At 49.3% G+C, this 17,036-nt stretch overlaps 1 protein-coding gene across 1 annotated transcript in view; it reads right to left on the bottom strand.

The window, feature by feature from the left end:
- The window catches only part of ALK (ALK receptor tyrosine kinase), a 430,033-nt gene that overhangs the window by 104,688 nt on the left and 308,309 nt on the right, over positions 1–17,036 (bottom strand). Inside the window, exon 5 of the mRNA XM_008056000.1 lies at positions 6,229–6,356. Coding sequence (XP_008054191.1) covers positions 6,229–6,356 — 128 coding nt within the window. The remainder of the gene's footprint in view (positions 1–6,228; positions 6,357–17,036) is intronic.

The raw sequence follows: 17,036 nt of genomic DNA, 5'->3' as shown, positions 1-17,036 counted from the left end.
CATGCGCTACCACGCCCAGCTGATTTTTTGATTTATTGTAGAGATGAGGTCTCGCTGCCCAGGCAGGTCTCGAACCCACGGGCTCAGGCAATCCACTTCAGCCTCCCAAAGGCGCGGGATTACAGGCTGAGCCACCAAGCCCGGCGAGTTATCTTTTTTAAAGACAGGGTTTCGCTCTGTCACCCAGGTCAGAGTGTGACATGGTCATCGTTCACGGGCAGCCTCTAACTCCTGACTTCAAGCAATCCTCCTGCCTCAGCCTTCCAAAGTGCTGGGAATACAGGTGTGAGCCACCACACCCAGCTGCTACTTGAGTCACTTTCTATACTGAACTTTGCTTGAATTAAGCCTTCAGCCTCTAAAAAATGTTTCAAGACTACGAATTATCTCAAACACCCTCCTTTTAACCCCAGAGAAGTGAAGGTTTGTATGCATATCTCACCTTTTGGGGACACGTGTTTTAAGGTGTCCATGGTGGTGGGACTGCTTTTGATTCCTTGATTCCTCCCCTGCCTGAGCTGGAGAAGTTGGTGAAATAACTCCTTATGAGTAGAGCGAGGGCTATGACATCCTTGCCAGCAAGTGGCTCAGAAGACAAGTGTGCCAAGTGTCTTGGTGGGCGAGGGGCTGGGATGACTTCCTAGAGCTCTGAGTGAGCTGAAGCTGACTGCAGGGAGATGTCTCCCCAGTGGGTTACTTAAGGACACATGCCTGCTGCCTGAACCCTGAAGGTCAAATAGTGAGCCAGGGTCACGTGCCCACCCAGGAGCTTGTGTAGCTGAGGAACCAAGCATCCTGGAGGAATCTGGGAACATACTAAAAAAAACCCAAGCCGGGCGTGGTGGTGTGCACTTGTAGTTCCAGCTACTTGGAAGGCTGAGGCAGAAGGGTCGCCTAAGCTCAGCAGGTTAAGGTTGCGGTGGCCATGAGTGTGCCACTGCACTTCTGCCCGGATGACAAGAGTGAGACTCCAACTCAAAACATAAAAAATAAGTAATAATAATAATAATAATGGTAATAAAAACCAGTCTCATCACACCCAATAGGAGCCAGAAAATAAAGTCACTCAGAGATGGAGGTGGTGGGTCTCCTGAGCTGTCCTGTGGCTTCCTAGGAGGGCCCTGAATGGAGGTCCTGATAAACTCATCCACTCACCGAGCTGGGCCTGTCCAAGCCATCCTGTGGTCTCTTGGCTCCTTCCCAACCTGGGGGAATGACTTTCTGCACAGCACCGGGCTTTACTCGTAGCAGTGACTGCCTGGAAGGCAGGATTTGTTTCTTGTAGATTCATGACAGAGCCAGGACCTGAGGCAGCCTGCCACGTGGGCTCACCAGGGCTGTTCCTGTGCCTTTGTCTTTGTGGGCACTCTCGCTGGCAGCCTTACGTTTTCCTATTGACTGGCGGGCTGTGGTCCCTTTCGACTGCCTTGGACCAATCTGGGTAGGGAGACTTGGAGTGGGCTTCTGAGAAAAACCAAGAACTTGACTACTGTAGCGTGAAGACAGAAAGCATGTTGGGTTGTTCGGTCATGGTATGTCACATTTCAAGGGAACTCTCTTGGCCTTTGTCCATTCGATTTCCAGATGCCTTTTAGGGTCTCCTCTGTCAGTGATCTTCCATAGGAAGCCTATCATAGGAAGACATAGGCAGACTTGCCCACAGGTGCAGTGCCTAAGAGCATGGGTTCTGCAGCCAGATGAACTCTGTTTCAATGTCAGCTGTGGGACTTTGAGGAAATGACTTAGGTGTCTGTGCCTCGATTTCCCTGTAATAGGAGTGATGATACCACTACAAATAACACATGTCTCACAGCACTGTGGTAAGGATTGTATGAGTTGGTATATGCGTCCAGCTTAGAAGAGGGCCTGGCAGCTGGAAGGGCCAGGGAGGGTATGCCAGGCTGTGCATTCCTAGGAACTGCGCAGAGGACACTGACCCTTTCAAATCCTTTGCAGGAAACTTGTCCTGCCTGTCCTGATGTGTGTTTCTCTGTGGGCACCTCTGACCCCAACGGGTCCTGGCGAGTGTCCTGCCTGGTCCTGTCACACTGGGTTGTCTGCTCAAGAAAGGTTTTTATGACTGGGCTTAGGGCTCCCTGGGAGCCAGGCCTGGGTGTCTCTGGGAGCTGATGGCCCGACTGTCTGTGCCAAATGTACAAACTGCCCTTTCACGGTGAACCGACTTCAAAGTGGCTTCCCCTCATGGCGACTTTCTTTTGAAGCAGTAGGGCAACTACCCAAAGCTATAAAAGCAGGAGCCGCATTTATCAATGGATTGATCAACCAGTCAGTCAGCATGTATTTGTGTGGTGTTTTCTATGCGTTGAGCTCCGAGCTAACTGCTCCCTGGAGAAATAAAAGAAATACAAGACAAGGTCTCGAACTCCAAGTCAGGGTCCCCAGATGACTACCTGGGCCATGATTATAAAACTGCCACTCAAGGGAAAGAATTCCTGTAGCTGAAGATGCCACCTCCCAGCCCAGGGAAACGAGGGAGGCGGCTCTGCTACCCCAGCTCAGGAAAACACCAGAGGAGAGGGACTGCTGGGGAGATCTTTCTGACCACATGTGAAGGATGAGTGACCAGCTGGCTGCTGCCAGGGTTCACGCTTGCATCTATGAAGACTCTCAGGCATGGTTGAGAACAAGAAGTCAGAAAGACGAATCCCACAGACAGGCAGCGACAAACAGAACTCCAGCAGCAGCAAGTCAAAACAGAAAGCTGATTTGTCAAAGATGATTCCGAGGTTCTCAGTGGTAAATCAAACCTCAGGCTCTACACATTCTTCAAAGGCGTGCAGTGCGGTGGGCAGCAACACTGGCTCGGGGGTCAGACCAACGTGGGACGAGTCTGGCTCGAGCTTTCACCAGCAGAATGACCTTGGCACGTTTCGAAGCTTTCACTTCTCCCTCTGTGAAATGAGGACTCCTGTCCCTTCTTTGTGGCATTGTGGGTACGCCTGCAGGAGGCAGCTTGCAGACAGGTGCGGCCGCTTGCCTTTGCACATGGTGAGGGCTCCGGCCGTGCTCGCTTTTGGCTGTGGTCAGCCCGCATCGACAGAGACGCACACCTGTGAGTACTCCATGCTGTAATGGACGCAGAAGTTTAGAGAGGAAACAGGCGTGACCTCCGCCCCGACGACACCACAGTGGAGAGAGTCACCTGTGTAGGGAGAATTGTCCCACAGCAGGCCAAGGGAGGGCTGCAAGGCCCTTCCACGTGTCTCACTCCTGTCTGTGTGTGCTTCACCGTGAGGGGACCACGCCCTAGCAACAAGGCATCCTGCAGGCCTGCCTACGGTCCTGGCCAGTGTGCCACTAGCTCTGCTCAACCCCTCCAACAATACCACTTCCTGCCCCTACCTCCTCCTCCCTCCCGTGACCAGAGAAATGACACCCTCAAAACGTCGACATTGTCCACATCACACAGGCCTTGAGCATGCCTTCCAATAACTCCTCCCTTCAGACACGTGACTGTAGTTCCAGGGCGATTCTTATGTTGGCAGCTGGTCTACACCCACTGAGGTGCCCCTGGCTAAGGAAGGAAAGTTAGACGTTCTGAGGCCACTCTGAGATCCCTTCATCCGTCACTGTCCTCTGCTTCACACACCTACACCAGTCCCTCCATATCACCTGGGGGCCGCAGGAGGGCTGAGTCGGAGACCTCTGCTTCCCCCTGGAGACCCCTGCTCTTGGGACTGGAGCCTCGGAAGGAAGGCAGCTGGGCCACGAGAGCGTCCCCAGGTCTCTGGGCAAAGCTACCTTCCCCAGAAATCAGAGGCAGACGTGTCCTCTCCCTCCTCTGAGAGGGCACCCTGCTGGGAGAAGCCTTCCCGATCCTTAGAGAAGGTTTTGGGAGGTCCACACTACTGGTTTCTTAAGGGTAGAGAAGCAGACAAGGAAAGTTAGACGTTCTCTTAAAACAGACTCCTCACGGCCATTGTCTTGCTAGACTCCGGTCTGGCCATGTGCTCTTTGAGCTATGACTGTCGCCATGCTTCCTGACTTTGGTCCCCTCCCCCACCTTGAAGAGATGAATTTTCTCTCTCTCTTCTCTTTCTCTCTCTAATTTACTTTTAAATAAACTTTTCTTTAAAAAAAAACATACTCCCTGCAAATGCAACACAAGCCACAAAGGAAGCACTGCATTGGTGAGAAGCAGACGCAGGATGGGGGAAGAAAGTGCCTACCTGGCTGCTCGGGACCCTTGAATTGGACGTACAAGTCATGTTTTCAGGTCAAGAAACATCCGCGGGGGCATTTGTGTTGGGCCTGGCGTCTCTCCTCCCCTTTCCGGATGTTCACCGAGTGAGAACATTCTGGGAATGAACACTTCCCTGTCATACTCCTGCTAACTGGTCTATTTCAACAGATGGCCTCTCTCATACGGTACATACTCCTTCGACCTCTGTGAGGTCTGATGATGTCCAGAGGCAGTCATAGACCCTCAAGTTCATGAGTGCGAACACATCTGACAAGCTCCTGGCTTGCTTTCACACCACCTGGTCCTCGCGCGTTGCCTCATGGCACGGGCTAACTGCCTTTTCCACTTGAGCTGAGGCTCGATCTATCACATTATCCTCTTCCCCACACGGAGACCAGTTTTGATGAAAACAACAATAACAAAATGCACTTTGGGAAAGTTCTTGCCAGGCCAGCAAGGAATGAAGTGCCCAGATGTGTCTGGAGCTGAGGGGTCAGTGGGGGCCCTTTAAGGGAGAACCTTCCATGTACCACTTCCAGGAGGTATGAGGTTCAAATCCAGACCTCTGCAGGCAGCCAACATTCTCTAGAAAGAATGCTTGGTTTTCAGAATTTGATCTGATACCAAAGTCCCAGAGCCCTGGGGTTTTGCTAAGAGTGACTTAGGGAAGCCAGCAAGAGCTGTCTATTCACTGCAGGGTTCATGTCTTCATGGGCACCAAGAGATGGAATCCTATATGGTGCTGAGGATGGTGACCTGCACATATTTGTTTCCTTTGTGTCCAGCTAACTCAGAGACTCCATCCTCATGGTCGTTCATGAATACTATTCATTGGGAACATGTGCCCCAGGCTTTTTTCCTGTCCACACTTCATTCTTGGGCTGCTGGGACCATGGTGGATGGGAACGCCCATTCTGGGGACACTGTGGGTAGAGGCAGGTGTAGCAGGACGACAGCAGTAATGAAAACGGCTTCTCCTCGCGTTTCATACAACACAAGCCTATCTCTTACGCCACCCGGGATAGGAGAATATCTGGGAAATAATGAAGGAAGGTTGTGATTATAACTCTAGGCCTTCTGAAGATTGAGGCAGATGGACCGCACGTATCTACTGATGATCCGTGCCCTCTAGCTTACCGTCAGACTTGAGGCAATGTTTGATGAAAGACAAACACAAAATATGGTCTTGAAAATCGGAGTAAAGGATCACAAACTCCTCAGGAGGAGGAGGTAAAGAGCTTATAAAAAACCCACACAGATGTAAGCACCGTGACGAGCCTGGCATTGAGTTTAGTGTTTCCTGGCCACGGATGCAAAAAGAAAAAAATCTACAAATTATTCTTCAGGAGAGTTATACTTTCCCTTGGTAATAAATCCTGAAATAGATGTACAATGTGGGATTTATGCAAAAGGAATTCAATGACACAGTGTCCCGTGCCCTAATGGGTTTTACAAAATAAGCTAAATAATATTTCATGGGTAGCCACTTCCCATGTTGTCCCTTAATAATAGCTTAAATCAAATAATTATAAATAGTTGTGCATTCTATCACAGGGAAGAAAGGTAAAATAATCATCAAATCAAATTGAGGGGGTGAGGCGGAGGTAGAGACATAAGTGAAACAAAAATGGCAGAATGTCGATTATCTTTTAAGTTGAGTGGAGGGTACATAGGAGCTCATTGCAATGTTCTATTTGCTTTGTATACATTTGAAATTTTCCATAATAAAGAACAAATTTTAAAAATAGTTGAAAGTATTTGGCAGCCAGGAAAATTAAGCTAGTGTGTTGTCTGACAAAGACTATATTTTATCTGATGGGGTTTTAAGTAGATACAGTTTTATGCTGACTCTTTGGAAGTTGATTATCTGGGATGTGGAGCACTCCATGTTATTCAGTCAACCCCTAAGCACTGTAGACTTTTTTTTTGTAATTGTGCACATTCCCAGCTAAGCACAGTTGTAGGTTATGGACTACAGACTGCCAAGGAGTAGAGGGAAGAGGGAGAAAGCCAGATCCAGATACCTTCACTGCAATTCTTGAGGGCAAAGAAGTCCACAGCAGACAAGCTTCGGTTTCCACTCGAGACGTACTCCAGGGCCACACGGAAGGGATTCTCGGGGCGTCCAATCCTTCCCTGCAGGACTGTCCAACTGGTTTCATGGGAAAGCAGAGGAGAAAAACAGAGAACAGTGGTGAGAAGCAGCCCCGACTGCAGAGGGGGCCATGCCCCTATGGTGACTTCAGGGCTCAAGTCTTCATGGGCAGCGAGAGACGGAACCCTAGTGGCGCTGAGGACTGTGACCTTGACAGCTACATGCAAATATTTGTTTTTCTTTTGTTTAGCTAACCCAGAGACCCAATTCTTAAGCCCACTCTAGCCTTGGGCATTTCTTTTGTCATATTCTTTTTAAGGCAATCACCGTTCTTTGGACTATTTTCAGCAGCTAGTCTTACAGGGAAAGGAGATATATACTTGAGAAAACCCTGGCTGCATGTCAAGGAAGTCTCCAGAACATTTACCCATCTACTCATGATTATCTCTAGAGAGAACGCTTGGTTTTCTGAATTTTATCTGATGCTGAAGTTTCAGTGCCCCCAGGTTTGCTGTAGAATTCAGGGACGCTGGCAAGAGCTATTTATTTGCTGCAGAAAAATTAAAGTTCACCCAAGCATGCATTTGGGGCGAAAGGGACCAAAGATTGACGTGGACTTTGCACAAAGTGCAAGCAGAAGATGGAGTCGGGGACACTGGGCTCTGCCGCCCTCTACACTCACAGATGCTGACACCGCGGGGATGGAGAAGTGGAGAAACGCACACCTTCACACCCTGCTCCTGCGAGGAAGCTCTCGGGATGGCCTACTGCCACTGACGGGAACATCACATTTACTTTCCAGCACTGATTTGGATATAGAGCTTTATTTGTGACAAATTTCATATTTTATTCCCTTAAAAAACAACTTTATTGAGGTATCATTGATGTGTAAAACGTCACATGCAGCCAAAGTGCATAATTGGATTAAAGTATATACATTGGTAGGTTTTGATTCATTTAGGCACCCTGAAATCATCACAGTATTGTATATTTTCTAGCCCCTGGGCTGGGCTTAGGCATGGCAGTAGAGGTGGTGAAGAATTGAAGGGAAAACTTGCTTTCTGTTAAAAAACATTTTTTAATATTCCCATCCTTCCAGTGTAAACTGATGTTCACCATACAGCACAACTCGACACGGCATTAAAAATCCAGCAATTCAGAAAGCTTGGTAAGAGAAAAGTCACCCGGAATGCTACTGCCCAGCAATAGTCACAGTCCTGCCTAGAACGGCCACCAGCTTTCATCTTACGGGCATGAGGCCTGACTCTGCATACCCTCCGTGATCCCTCGTCCACCCAATGGTGTGTCATGGATGATAAGCAGACCACAGGATCACCTTCATGATGGCATTTCCAAGGATTTGTGCATTGTTTCTGGTTTTGTCTTCACATGACCTCCAGAGGCTAATGGTGTCTGACCATGACCTCCAGAGCCCAGCAGTGTCTGATAAAGACCTCAAGAGGCTGGCAGTGTCTGATTACAACCTCCAGAGGCTGGCAGTGTCTGACCATTACCTCCGGAGGCTGATGGTGTCTGACCACAATCTCCAGAGGTTGGTGGTGTCTGACCATGATCTCCAGAGGCTGGCGGTGTCTGATTATGACCTCCAGAGGGTGATGGTGTCTGACCATGCCCTCCAGAGGCTGGCAGTGTCTGATCATGCCCTCCGGAGGCTGATGGTGTCTGACCACAACCTCCAGAGGCTGGCAGTGTCTGATCATGACCTCTGGCGGCTGATGGTGTCTGACAATGACCTCCAGAGGCTGATGTGTCTGACCACAATCTCCAGAGGCTGGCAGTGTCTGATCATGACCTCCGGAGTCTGATGGTGTCTGACCATGACCTCCAGAGGCTGATGGTGTGTGACTATGACCTCTGGAGGCTGAAGGTGTGTCTATCGAGATCTGGCCTTAGGACAAACTCAGAGTCTGAGTGGTGCACACGTGAGAGTCTGGGACTGTCGCCAGTCCTTCCCCAGTGTGCCAGAAGCCTGTGTCTGTGTTTGCTGGCTCACACTGGGCCCCCGCCATGTCCCTCCTGTCTGTGCTGACTTTGGGGCTGTAGGCCACTGAGATCTTCTTTGGGGGAGCTCCCAGAGGGCAGGCTCATGCCTCTGTCCTTGTGCAGCGGGGCCTGCCTGGGTGTCTGCTGAGTGAGGGGTACGTTTGTTCCCTAGGGATGCCTTCCGTGGCGAATTTTGCTCACTGGAACCAGCTCTTCCATCACTTAGTGAAAGCGTGTGGAGTTTCCCCACAAAAGATGCCTCAGCAGGGATGGCTGCTGCTGTGAAGCTTGTTCTCTGTTACTGTACCCAGCAGAATTTCCATCCAAAATAAAGCGAGTGCCACTGAAGGACAAGGAGGCCTTTGGTTTAAACATGGGACTGTCAAGGAGAGAAATATTTGAAAAGATGGTGTGAACAGGGTGTTCTTAAGGCAACACAGAGGAGCAGAGTAGACTTTTTCTTGTTCTTCAGAAAAATTAAGGACCCATTTTTGAGGAAAGATGTAATAAAGGGCAGGAGTGTTCATATTCTATCAAAAGCACAGCTCCCTGCTCTGAGGAACGGCGGAATTTGATTCCAGGTATGCCCTGGCCCTTGGCAATGAATTCTGTCTCTGTGCTGGCCCTGGCCTCTGGATAAGCACGTCAGCAGTTTCAGGAATTCGTTTCCGAGTTCCTGATGCAATGACTTTCGTCTGAAACTCTCCGGCCTCCCAGTTTACTGCTGCAACTTTAATCACTTCCAGAGCTGTTGCCAAACACGCATTTTATATTCAGGGAAACTGGGACTGGAAATGACCAAGCCTATGCCTAGGGTCAGATTTGTTTAAGAAATGGCCAAAACCCTAGGTAAAAAACAGATCCAGGCTCCCTCTGTGCCGCCATGTTCTCTGCTCACAAGCCCGTGGTTATCAAACAGCATTTGGGTCCCGCGTCCCTGGCCTTGGCTGGAGGCAACTCTGCTGAGGCTTGTGGGGGAAGGACACGTTCTGACCTGGAGCCTTCCAGAAACATGCGTCCATGTGCGGGGGGGCTGGTGACTGTCCCTGCACCGGTGCTTCAATCAATCAACTTGACGGCACTGGGTGTCCATCTGGACTTTGGGAAGCCGAAAGGATGGTGTGGGCAGCTTGTCACTGTCCATTATGCCTCACATGCCTCTCCAGAGCGCTCCAGTTCCAGCGCTGGCTCTGCCTCTCATCTGCCTTGTGATTCTGAGCAAAGACATTTCTCTCCAAATGCCTGGAGTTTTGGATGGCTTCCGATGAACCATATTCTCAGTCAGAGGACATGCCTCCGACCTTGAGTGGATTTTTGGAGGCCCACCCATTTTTGCCGAGTGACGACATCATAAAGAGTAAGTTAGAGTCCATCACCAGAGGCAGGAGCGTTGGTCTGTGAATATCAAGGTGCTTTTCTGGCCTAGAGACTAGAAGTACTACGTGGGGCGGCCCCTAAGCTGGTAGCAGAGTCCTGGGGTCTGGTCCTGGATTGCCATGCATCTCCTGGGGCCTGCGTTTCTTCATTAGAAACACTCAGTCACTGAATCAGGCATTCTCCAATGACCCTTATTGATCCGAAACACACACATCTCAGCAGACTGCAGGAGTCCTGGTGACAACACATTTTATAGATGCCCCGAAAGCTGCAATTGACAAATAACACCCCACAGAGGAGGGAGGGCAGTGATTAGTTGTGGAATCTCTGATTTATTTATGCAAAGGGACCCAGCTGCACCCTCCTTGAAGAAATGGAGACTTGCCCAAGGTCACGCATTGGGTTGTCTGCAGACCTGAGTGACCGTGCAGCCTATGGATCCATCTGTAGGATCAATCATGTTGCCTGTCACATGGGTCACAGAGATGGAGACGGACATGTCCGCCTGGCATTGCTGGAGTGATCACGAGTATGGTTTTTAGAATAAATATATAAGCCAGAGAATGAGATACCTTGTCAGAAAACCTACACAAAAATCCTAAGGAACATTGACATGGACACAAAACCTTCCAGGCACCCGTGGCCCCCAGCCAGCCCAGCTGTATGTGTTTAAGGGCAGCTGTTGGGCATGTCTGCGGTGAGGTGGGCGGCTGAAGGGCTGGCAGCCAGGACTCAGGGATACAGAGGAACCAAGAAGAAAGGGGCGCGTCTTACAGCAACCGAGGACCATTAACAGCAGTTGACAAGATGGAGCGCACATCCTGCCTTGCTTGCATGCGACATCACGACGGGCATCCGGTGGGCATAGGGCTGGCTCATGCTGGCACGCCGGAGCCTACAGGGATCCCATGGGATGCCTTCGCCGAGGGCCTCAGCGGCTGCCAAAGGCAAGGCCTGGGGGCCCCCAGCTCTGCCTACTAGTCAGTGACCTTAGGTAAGTGACTTAACGTCTCACTTCCACATCCTTATTTTGGAATGGAAGGGCCTAATGCCCCGCTTGCCAGATGGCATGAGGATGTGTGAGAAGGACATGTGCCAAGGGACCAGGACCGTTCTGGGGATACAGCAGGGCTTCCGTCAGGGAATTATTCCTCCCAAAGACCACAGGAATGATACTGGTCCATGCACACACCTGCATATCAGCTCACGAGACTCAGGGAGGAGAGGAGTGTCAATAAAGGAGGTGGGAAAGGCATGGGCAGTGTATACATGGCAGCCAGCATGGTTGTTTAAATTTAAGAAACCTTGTTAAATGGATCTTCATCTGCTAAACACACCCCAAGGGATCAGGCAGGAACGCCTCTGCAACAAAAGGTGTCAGGAGTAGGCCACGGCGGCAGATCAACACGCTTCTCAGGACCCCAGAGGCCCCGTCTCGCCTTGCACGCGCACCCCCCTGCCCCTGCGTCTTCCTGCAGCACCAGAAGATGCTTTGCATCTGCTGCTCGGCTGGAATGTGCAGAGTTGCACTCCGTCCCTAGGTATTTACTGGCACGTTGCAGCCCCAGACGCAGCATTAGATGCTCCCAGACTGCTAAGGGCTTAGGATCTGACTTTGCACTCGAGGAACTTACAGATGGTGAGAAGCAATACAGCCGTGTCCCAGGGATCACAGCGCATGGTGGGGAACAGGTGAGGGGTGCAGAGGGTGAGGTGGCATCTCAGATGGGTGCTGCAGAGAGGCAGGCCAGCATAAGCACGTGCACAGAGGCTGCACGGCCCATGCATGTCGGGTGGGCGGTGCACTGGTGGGGCTGGTGCTATTCGTGGCCTCTGCAGAAGGGACGAGCTCTGTATCTCACCTCCTTCATGCCAGGGTGGCGAGTTGTTCATCACCGTGTCTCCAGTGCTTTGTACAGTGGGGATGCTCAAAGAATATTCCTCGAATGATAAGACACTGCACGGACAGATTTCCATCAAGTCAGGATGGGTCCTGACATTCTTGGCCAAACTCTGGGTGGCACTGGAGGTGAGTCCTCTAGGAGTCCATGTCATCTCTCTGGCACTGTCTGTTGTCCAGTCATGTGATAATGCTGCCTTTCCGTTGGGGGAAGCCTGAGGACGGGGGAGGTCCATAGGTTGCGGGAAGGAGCTGGCGTCAACACACAGCCCCTTCCCTGGCTCTCAGCCCCCGTTTGCCAAGAGCAGAAGTAATCAGAGATGCATGTGACTGAGACCCAGAGGCTGCTGACTGCTCAGCTGGGAAAGTCACCACCCGTTGCATAATCGCCCTCCACAGCACAGGTCAGGTTGGGGCTCAGTCAACAGGAGCCATCACCCATAGCAGCAGCCCGTGATCATAATGGCACCAACCCCATGATCAACACCAGCTAACATTTATGGAGGGCCTACTGTGTGCTCTGCCTACAGCTGGCTGTCAAGTTCAGGCTCGCGTGACCTGCAGTCTTCCTGAACGCCACTCACATGGCCTTCACAGTCCCCTGAGGTTGGAGGCTTCTTTTGCATGTCTGGCCCTGGAGAACGCGGCTGGAGACTGGAAGCCACAGATGTGGCCATCGTTACATTCTTACTGGCCACAGTGCCAAGTCATTCAGGTGGTGACTGACCTCCTAGCTGGGATGGCTACACTTGCAAGTCAGATGGAGAAGGTGGCAGCTGTGTGCATTAGATGAGGTTAATCGCAGAGTCACAGAGAACTCAGGCTGGGGCGCTGATGATGGTGGTGCTCCCCTTTAAGGTTCAGGCTGCAGTGCAGGCATTCCTCTACACGCGTCTTCACTAAAAGTCTCTCTTGACAAGTCTCCAGACAAGGTGTGAGGGTGCGAAGGTTTGTTAGAAACAATGAACCGAGCTAGTGGGAGCTTGTCTCAATCGATATGACAGAAAGAAAGAACAAAAACTAAGTGCACCTTCCCCACGCTCATTCTACAGGGAAAAAAAAGCCACAGAGCTTTCAAGTTTTCCTTAAAATATACTTCGTAGTAATTCTGCAGCAAATATAAACCATTCAGCACAATTTTTTATCGTTTTCATTAAATCAGCCTGCATTTAAAGCATTTTTATGGGAGATGGCAGGGGAAAAAATGCCAGATCAATGTAAATTTTAGTGTGAAGTTCTTTGTTGCTTGTTAATCTCTAATAACAACATGTGGCATGTGGCACGGGGTCTCGGTCCACATGGCCTTGGCTTGTTATTGGCTTGCCCTTCTGCTTCTTACAAGTCAGGTGGGTGTGCCCTGAGGAGGGGCAGCTCTGATGGGAATGGGATTCAGGTTGAGGGGTTTCTGCTTCCCCAAGCTTCTGGTGTAGAGGCGTGGCCTAGGTTGAGGGCCTGAGCTCTACAGGGGATGGGGGCTGGGGAGAGAGGAGGGGCCAGGCAGGGACGGGCTCCCTGTGTCGGCTTGGCAGAGATCTCAGCATTGCCAAATGGGGAGCAGCGGTTGGTTCACCAGAGCTAGCTCTGAGGAGTAGGCGGTAACCTGGCCAGCAAGGAAGTCATAGTAGCCTAGGACGATGGCCGAGGAAATTAGTCTGGAGACGTTTGGCTCCCAAGAGGAATGGAAGATAACAGCTCAACATAGGTCCCTGAGTTGTCTTTCAGAAGTCTGGACCCCCACCAAACACATCCACTGGCATGTAGACTTTAGATAAGGGGGGGGGTGGGTGAAGGCTGAACTCTGACCCTTGCTCTTTGTTCTAACTTTCTTTCTGAGGGGTGTAGGGGGAGGCGCATCCACAAGACAATTAATGTTCTTTTCTGTTGACCCTAAATTTTTAAACAAAGCTTCTTTTCCTTACCAATGTCAGGAAATCTTTGAATCTTTGCTTGCTAATGTCTAATAATAATGACATGTGGCGTGTGGCACGGGGTCTTTGTAAGCCCCAGCTGCAAGATGTTCTCCCTGTTTAGGCCGAAACCTATGCATAACCTCCATGGATTGTCTGCATGTTCACAAAATCCTTGTTTCCAAGTCATGGGATGGGGGACGGAGGGAGCAGAGACCAGGATGTGAGTGACCCCCTCTGGGTCCTCCTTTCTTGGAGCCCTGCAAATGTACACTTCCCTTTCTATTGCTGAATAAGCCTCCATGTGAATGTCTGGTCTCACCACTCCAGGGCATGGACCCCAGGTTGGTTCTATGACAAGAGAGGTCTTGTTGGAACAGGAATCTGGAAGGTGGCCTGGCCTTCTGGGACAGAGGTTGAGAAGATGCTCCGAGCTGCATTTCTGTAATTCTTCTCTCACGCCATGGAGCAAAGGAAAAGCCTCCTTTTTCCCGGGCTCTCCTTCACTGCTTCTGATTCTCCCTCCCTCCATTCCTTCCTCCTTCCTTTTTCCAAGAGAAATATAATAAGTCATGAGCAGAAGCGTTGGAGCCAGGCTGCCTGTTTTCTAGTCAATCCTGCCTCCCACTGGCTGTGTGGCCTCAGGCTAGCTATCTAACCTCTGTCGTGAAGAAGTGGGAACACAATTGACCTTACACGAGTGCTATGAAGATTGCACGGGTTGAGATGTGAGCGGCATGGAGTGAATGCTCAGTAAGCACCAGTGGATGCCGTGACTGTTGGCCAGGGCTTTTGGGTCAGGGCTTCTTTTCTCTCCTAAATCCAGCACACTGATGACCTCATAAGAAGGTGAAGTAGGAAACTGAGGAACAGAGGCAGACCTCCCAAGGGACACTGCACCCACTGCCTCTCAGCATACACCTCGTGTGTGTGTGTGTGTGTGTGTGTGTGTGTGTGTGTGTGTGTGTGTGTGAGTGTGTGTGAGTGTGTGTTCTGCTTCACTCCAGATTGGATTTAAGGGTCTATTTTACTTTTTCTCATTTAATTTTTTTAAAAAGGGACATGAAACAGATATTATCATCCCCATTTTGTAAGTGAGACAGCAGAGGCTCAGAGAGCTTGCCCCACGTGTACCTGCAGCCTGTGCCAAGAGGTGATACAAGCCCAGGACTCTGTCTGCAAAACTCTCACACCTTCTACTATGTTGCACAGAGGCTTAGATTTACGCCAGACGTGGGGAAGCGGCTCGCTAGTAAAGGAGCTTTTCGTGAGTCAGAGGTGGGAAGTGTTTGAAGAACAGCAGCTCTCAGTGAAGAGTGCTCCCTGGAGATACCTTGGCCCCTTTCCAGCGCTGCCCCAGGCCACCCTTTCCCTTCCCTACTCGAGCTCTGTATCCTCAGTCTGGGTGGGAATACGCAGGACTGCAGGAACACACATCTGTCCTGGCCCCTGGCTGAGATTTCTTCCTTCAGTCTATACATAAGGTCAGGAAGAGGGAGACGGAGAATACACCTCTGTAGACCTAGCTCTTACATCTTTGGAAATGTGTGGGAGAACAGGCTGATCACAGCCAAAGCTGTCAGGAGAAAAGACAGTAGAAGTGCTCTTGACGGGACTTCACGTGACCCATTTGCCGGCTAGAGTAGCAAAAGCGCCACATTCACATTCAGTGAAATACCCTGTGCTCACAGACTGCTCAAGGGCACTGGGTATTCAAGGCTAGGGAGTGTTCACTGCTACTGTGTGTTCAAGGTTACTGACTGTTCAAGGTTACTGCGTGTTCAAGTTTACTGTGTGTACAGAGCTACAGTATGTTCAAGGTTATTGAGTGTTCAAGGTTACTAGATGTTCAAGATTATTGAGTGTTCAAGGTTACTGAGTGTTCAAGGTTGGAGGTGTTTAAGGCTATTGAATGTTCAAGGTTACTGTGTGTTCAAGGTTATTTAGTGTTCAAGGTTACTGGGTGTTCAAGGTTATTGAGTGTTCAAGGTTACTGAGTGTTCAAGGTTAGGGAGTGTTCAAGGCTATTGAATGTTCAAGGTTACTGTGTGTTCAAAGTTATAGTGTGTTCAAGGTTACTGTGTGTTCAAGGTTACTGGATGTTCAAGGTTTCTGGGTGTTCAAGGTTTCTGGGTGTTCAAGGTTACTGAGTGTTCAAGGTTACTGAGTATTCAAGGTTAGGGAGTGTTCAAGGCTATTGAATGTTCAAGGTTACTGTATGTTCAAGGTTATTGTGTGTTCAAGGTTATTGAGTGTTCAAGGTTATTGAGTGTTCAAGGTTATTGAGTGTTCAAGGTTACTGGGTGTTCAAGGTTATTGAGTGTTCAAGGTTACTGAGTGTTCAAGGTTTGGGAGTGTTCACGGCTATTGAATATTCAAGGTTACTGTGTGTTCAAGGTTACTGTGTGTTCAAGGTTTTTTTTTATTTATTTTATTTATTATTTTTTTTTGAGTTGGAGTCTCACTCTGTCACCCAGACTGGAGTGCAGTGGCCGCTCCCGGCCACTGCACCCTTGACCTGCTGGGCTCCGGCGATCCTTCCGCCTCAGCCTTCCAAGAAGCCGGAATTACAGGCATGCGCTACCACGCCCGGCTGATTTTTTGATTTATTGTAGAGATGAGGTCTCACTGCCCGCGGACTCAGGCAATCCACTCACCTCAGCCTCCCAAAGGCGCAGGATTACAGGCAGAGCCACCAAGCCCGGCTTAATATTTTTTTTACTACAGTTTTAGGTCCACAGCAAAATTGAGCAGAAAATACAGAGAGTTCCTATATAGTTCTCATGCTACAAACGTACACAGTCTCCACCACTATCAACATCCTGTGCTAGAGTGGTACATTTGTTATAGTCACAAATATACATTGACACATCATTATCACCCCAAATCCTTAGCTTACATTAGGGTTCACTCTTGGTGTTTTACATTTTATGGATTTTTATAAATGTTTAGTGAGGTGTATTCATACTATCATAGCATCATACAGAGTAGTTCGTTGCCCTAAAAATCCTTTCTGCTTCACCTATTCATCTTTCTCTTCCCTTTTCTGCCTGGCAGTCACTGATCTTTTTATTATCTCCATGGTTTTGCCTTTTCCAGGATGACATATAATTGGAATTACATAGCATATAGGCTCTTCATATTGGCTTCTTTAATTTAGTAATATGCATTTAAGTTTTCTCCATGTGTTATGTCTTGATAGTTCATTTCTTTTTAGAAATGAATAATTTGATTGTCTGGTGCATCGCAGTTTATTTATTCACTTACTTATTGAAAGATACCTTGATTGCTTTCAAGTTTTGGCAATCATAAACAAAGCTTCTATAAATATCCTTGTGAAGACATAATTTGCATAACTTTTTCTATGTCAGTTAATATGTAGACATTTATTTATGACAGAAAATGCATCCAGACTCTAAAAATTCAATCTAATAATGCTGAAATGTATGTTTTTTAAAAAAGTCCTTCATATGCAAATGCAGATACTTTCAATCTCTAGATATTTTCATGTCCTCCTTGACTATTTCCCAAGGAATATCTGGCAAGAGA

Source organism: Carlito syrichta, unplaced genomic scaffold (genome assembly GCF_000164805.1).
Source record: "Carlito syrichta isolate Samal-C Ts95f unplaced genomic scaffold, Tarsius_syrichta-2.0.1 Scaffold302075, whole genome shotgun sequence".
Classification (NCBI taxonomy): Eukaryota; Metazoa; Chordata; class Mammalia; order Primates; family Tarsiidae; genus Carlito; species Carlito syrichta.
This window is presented reverse-complemented; position numbering and strand designations above follow the sequence as displayed.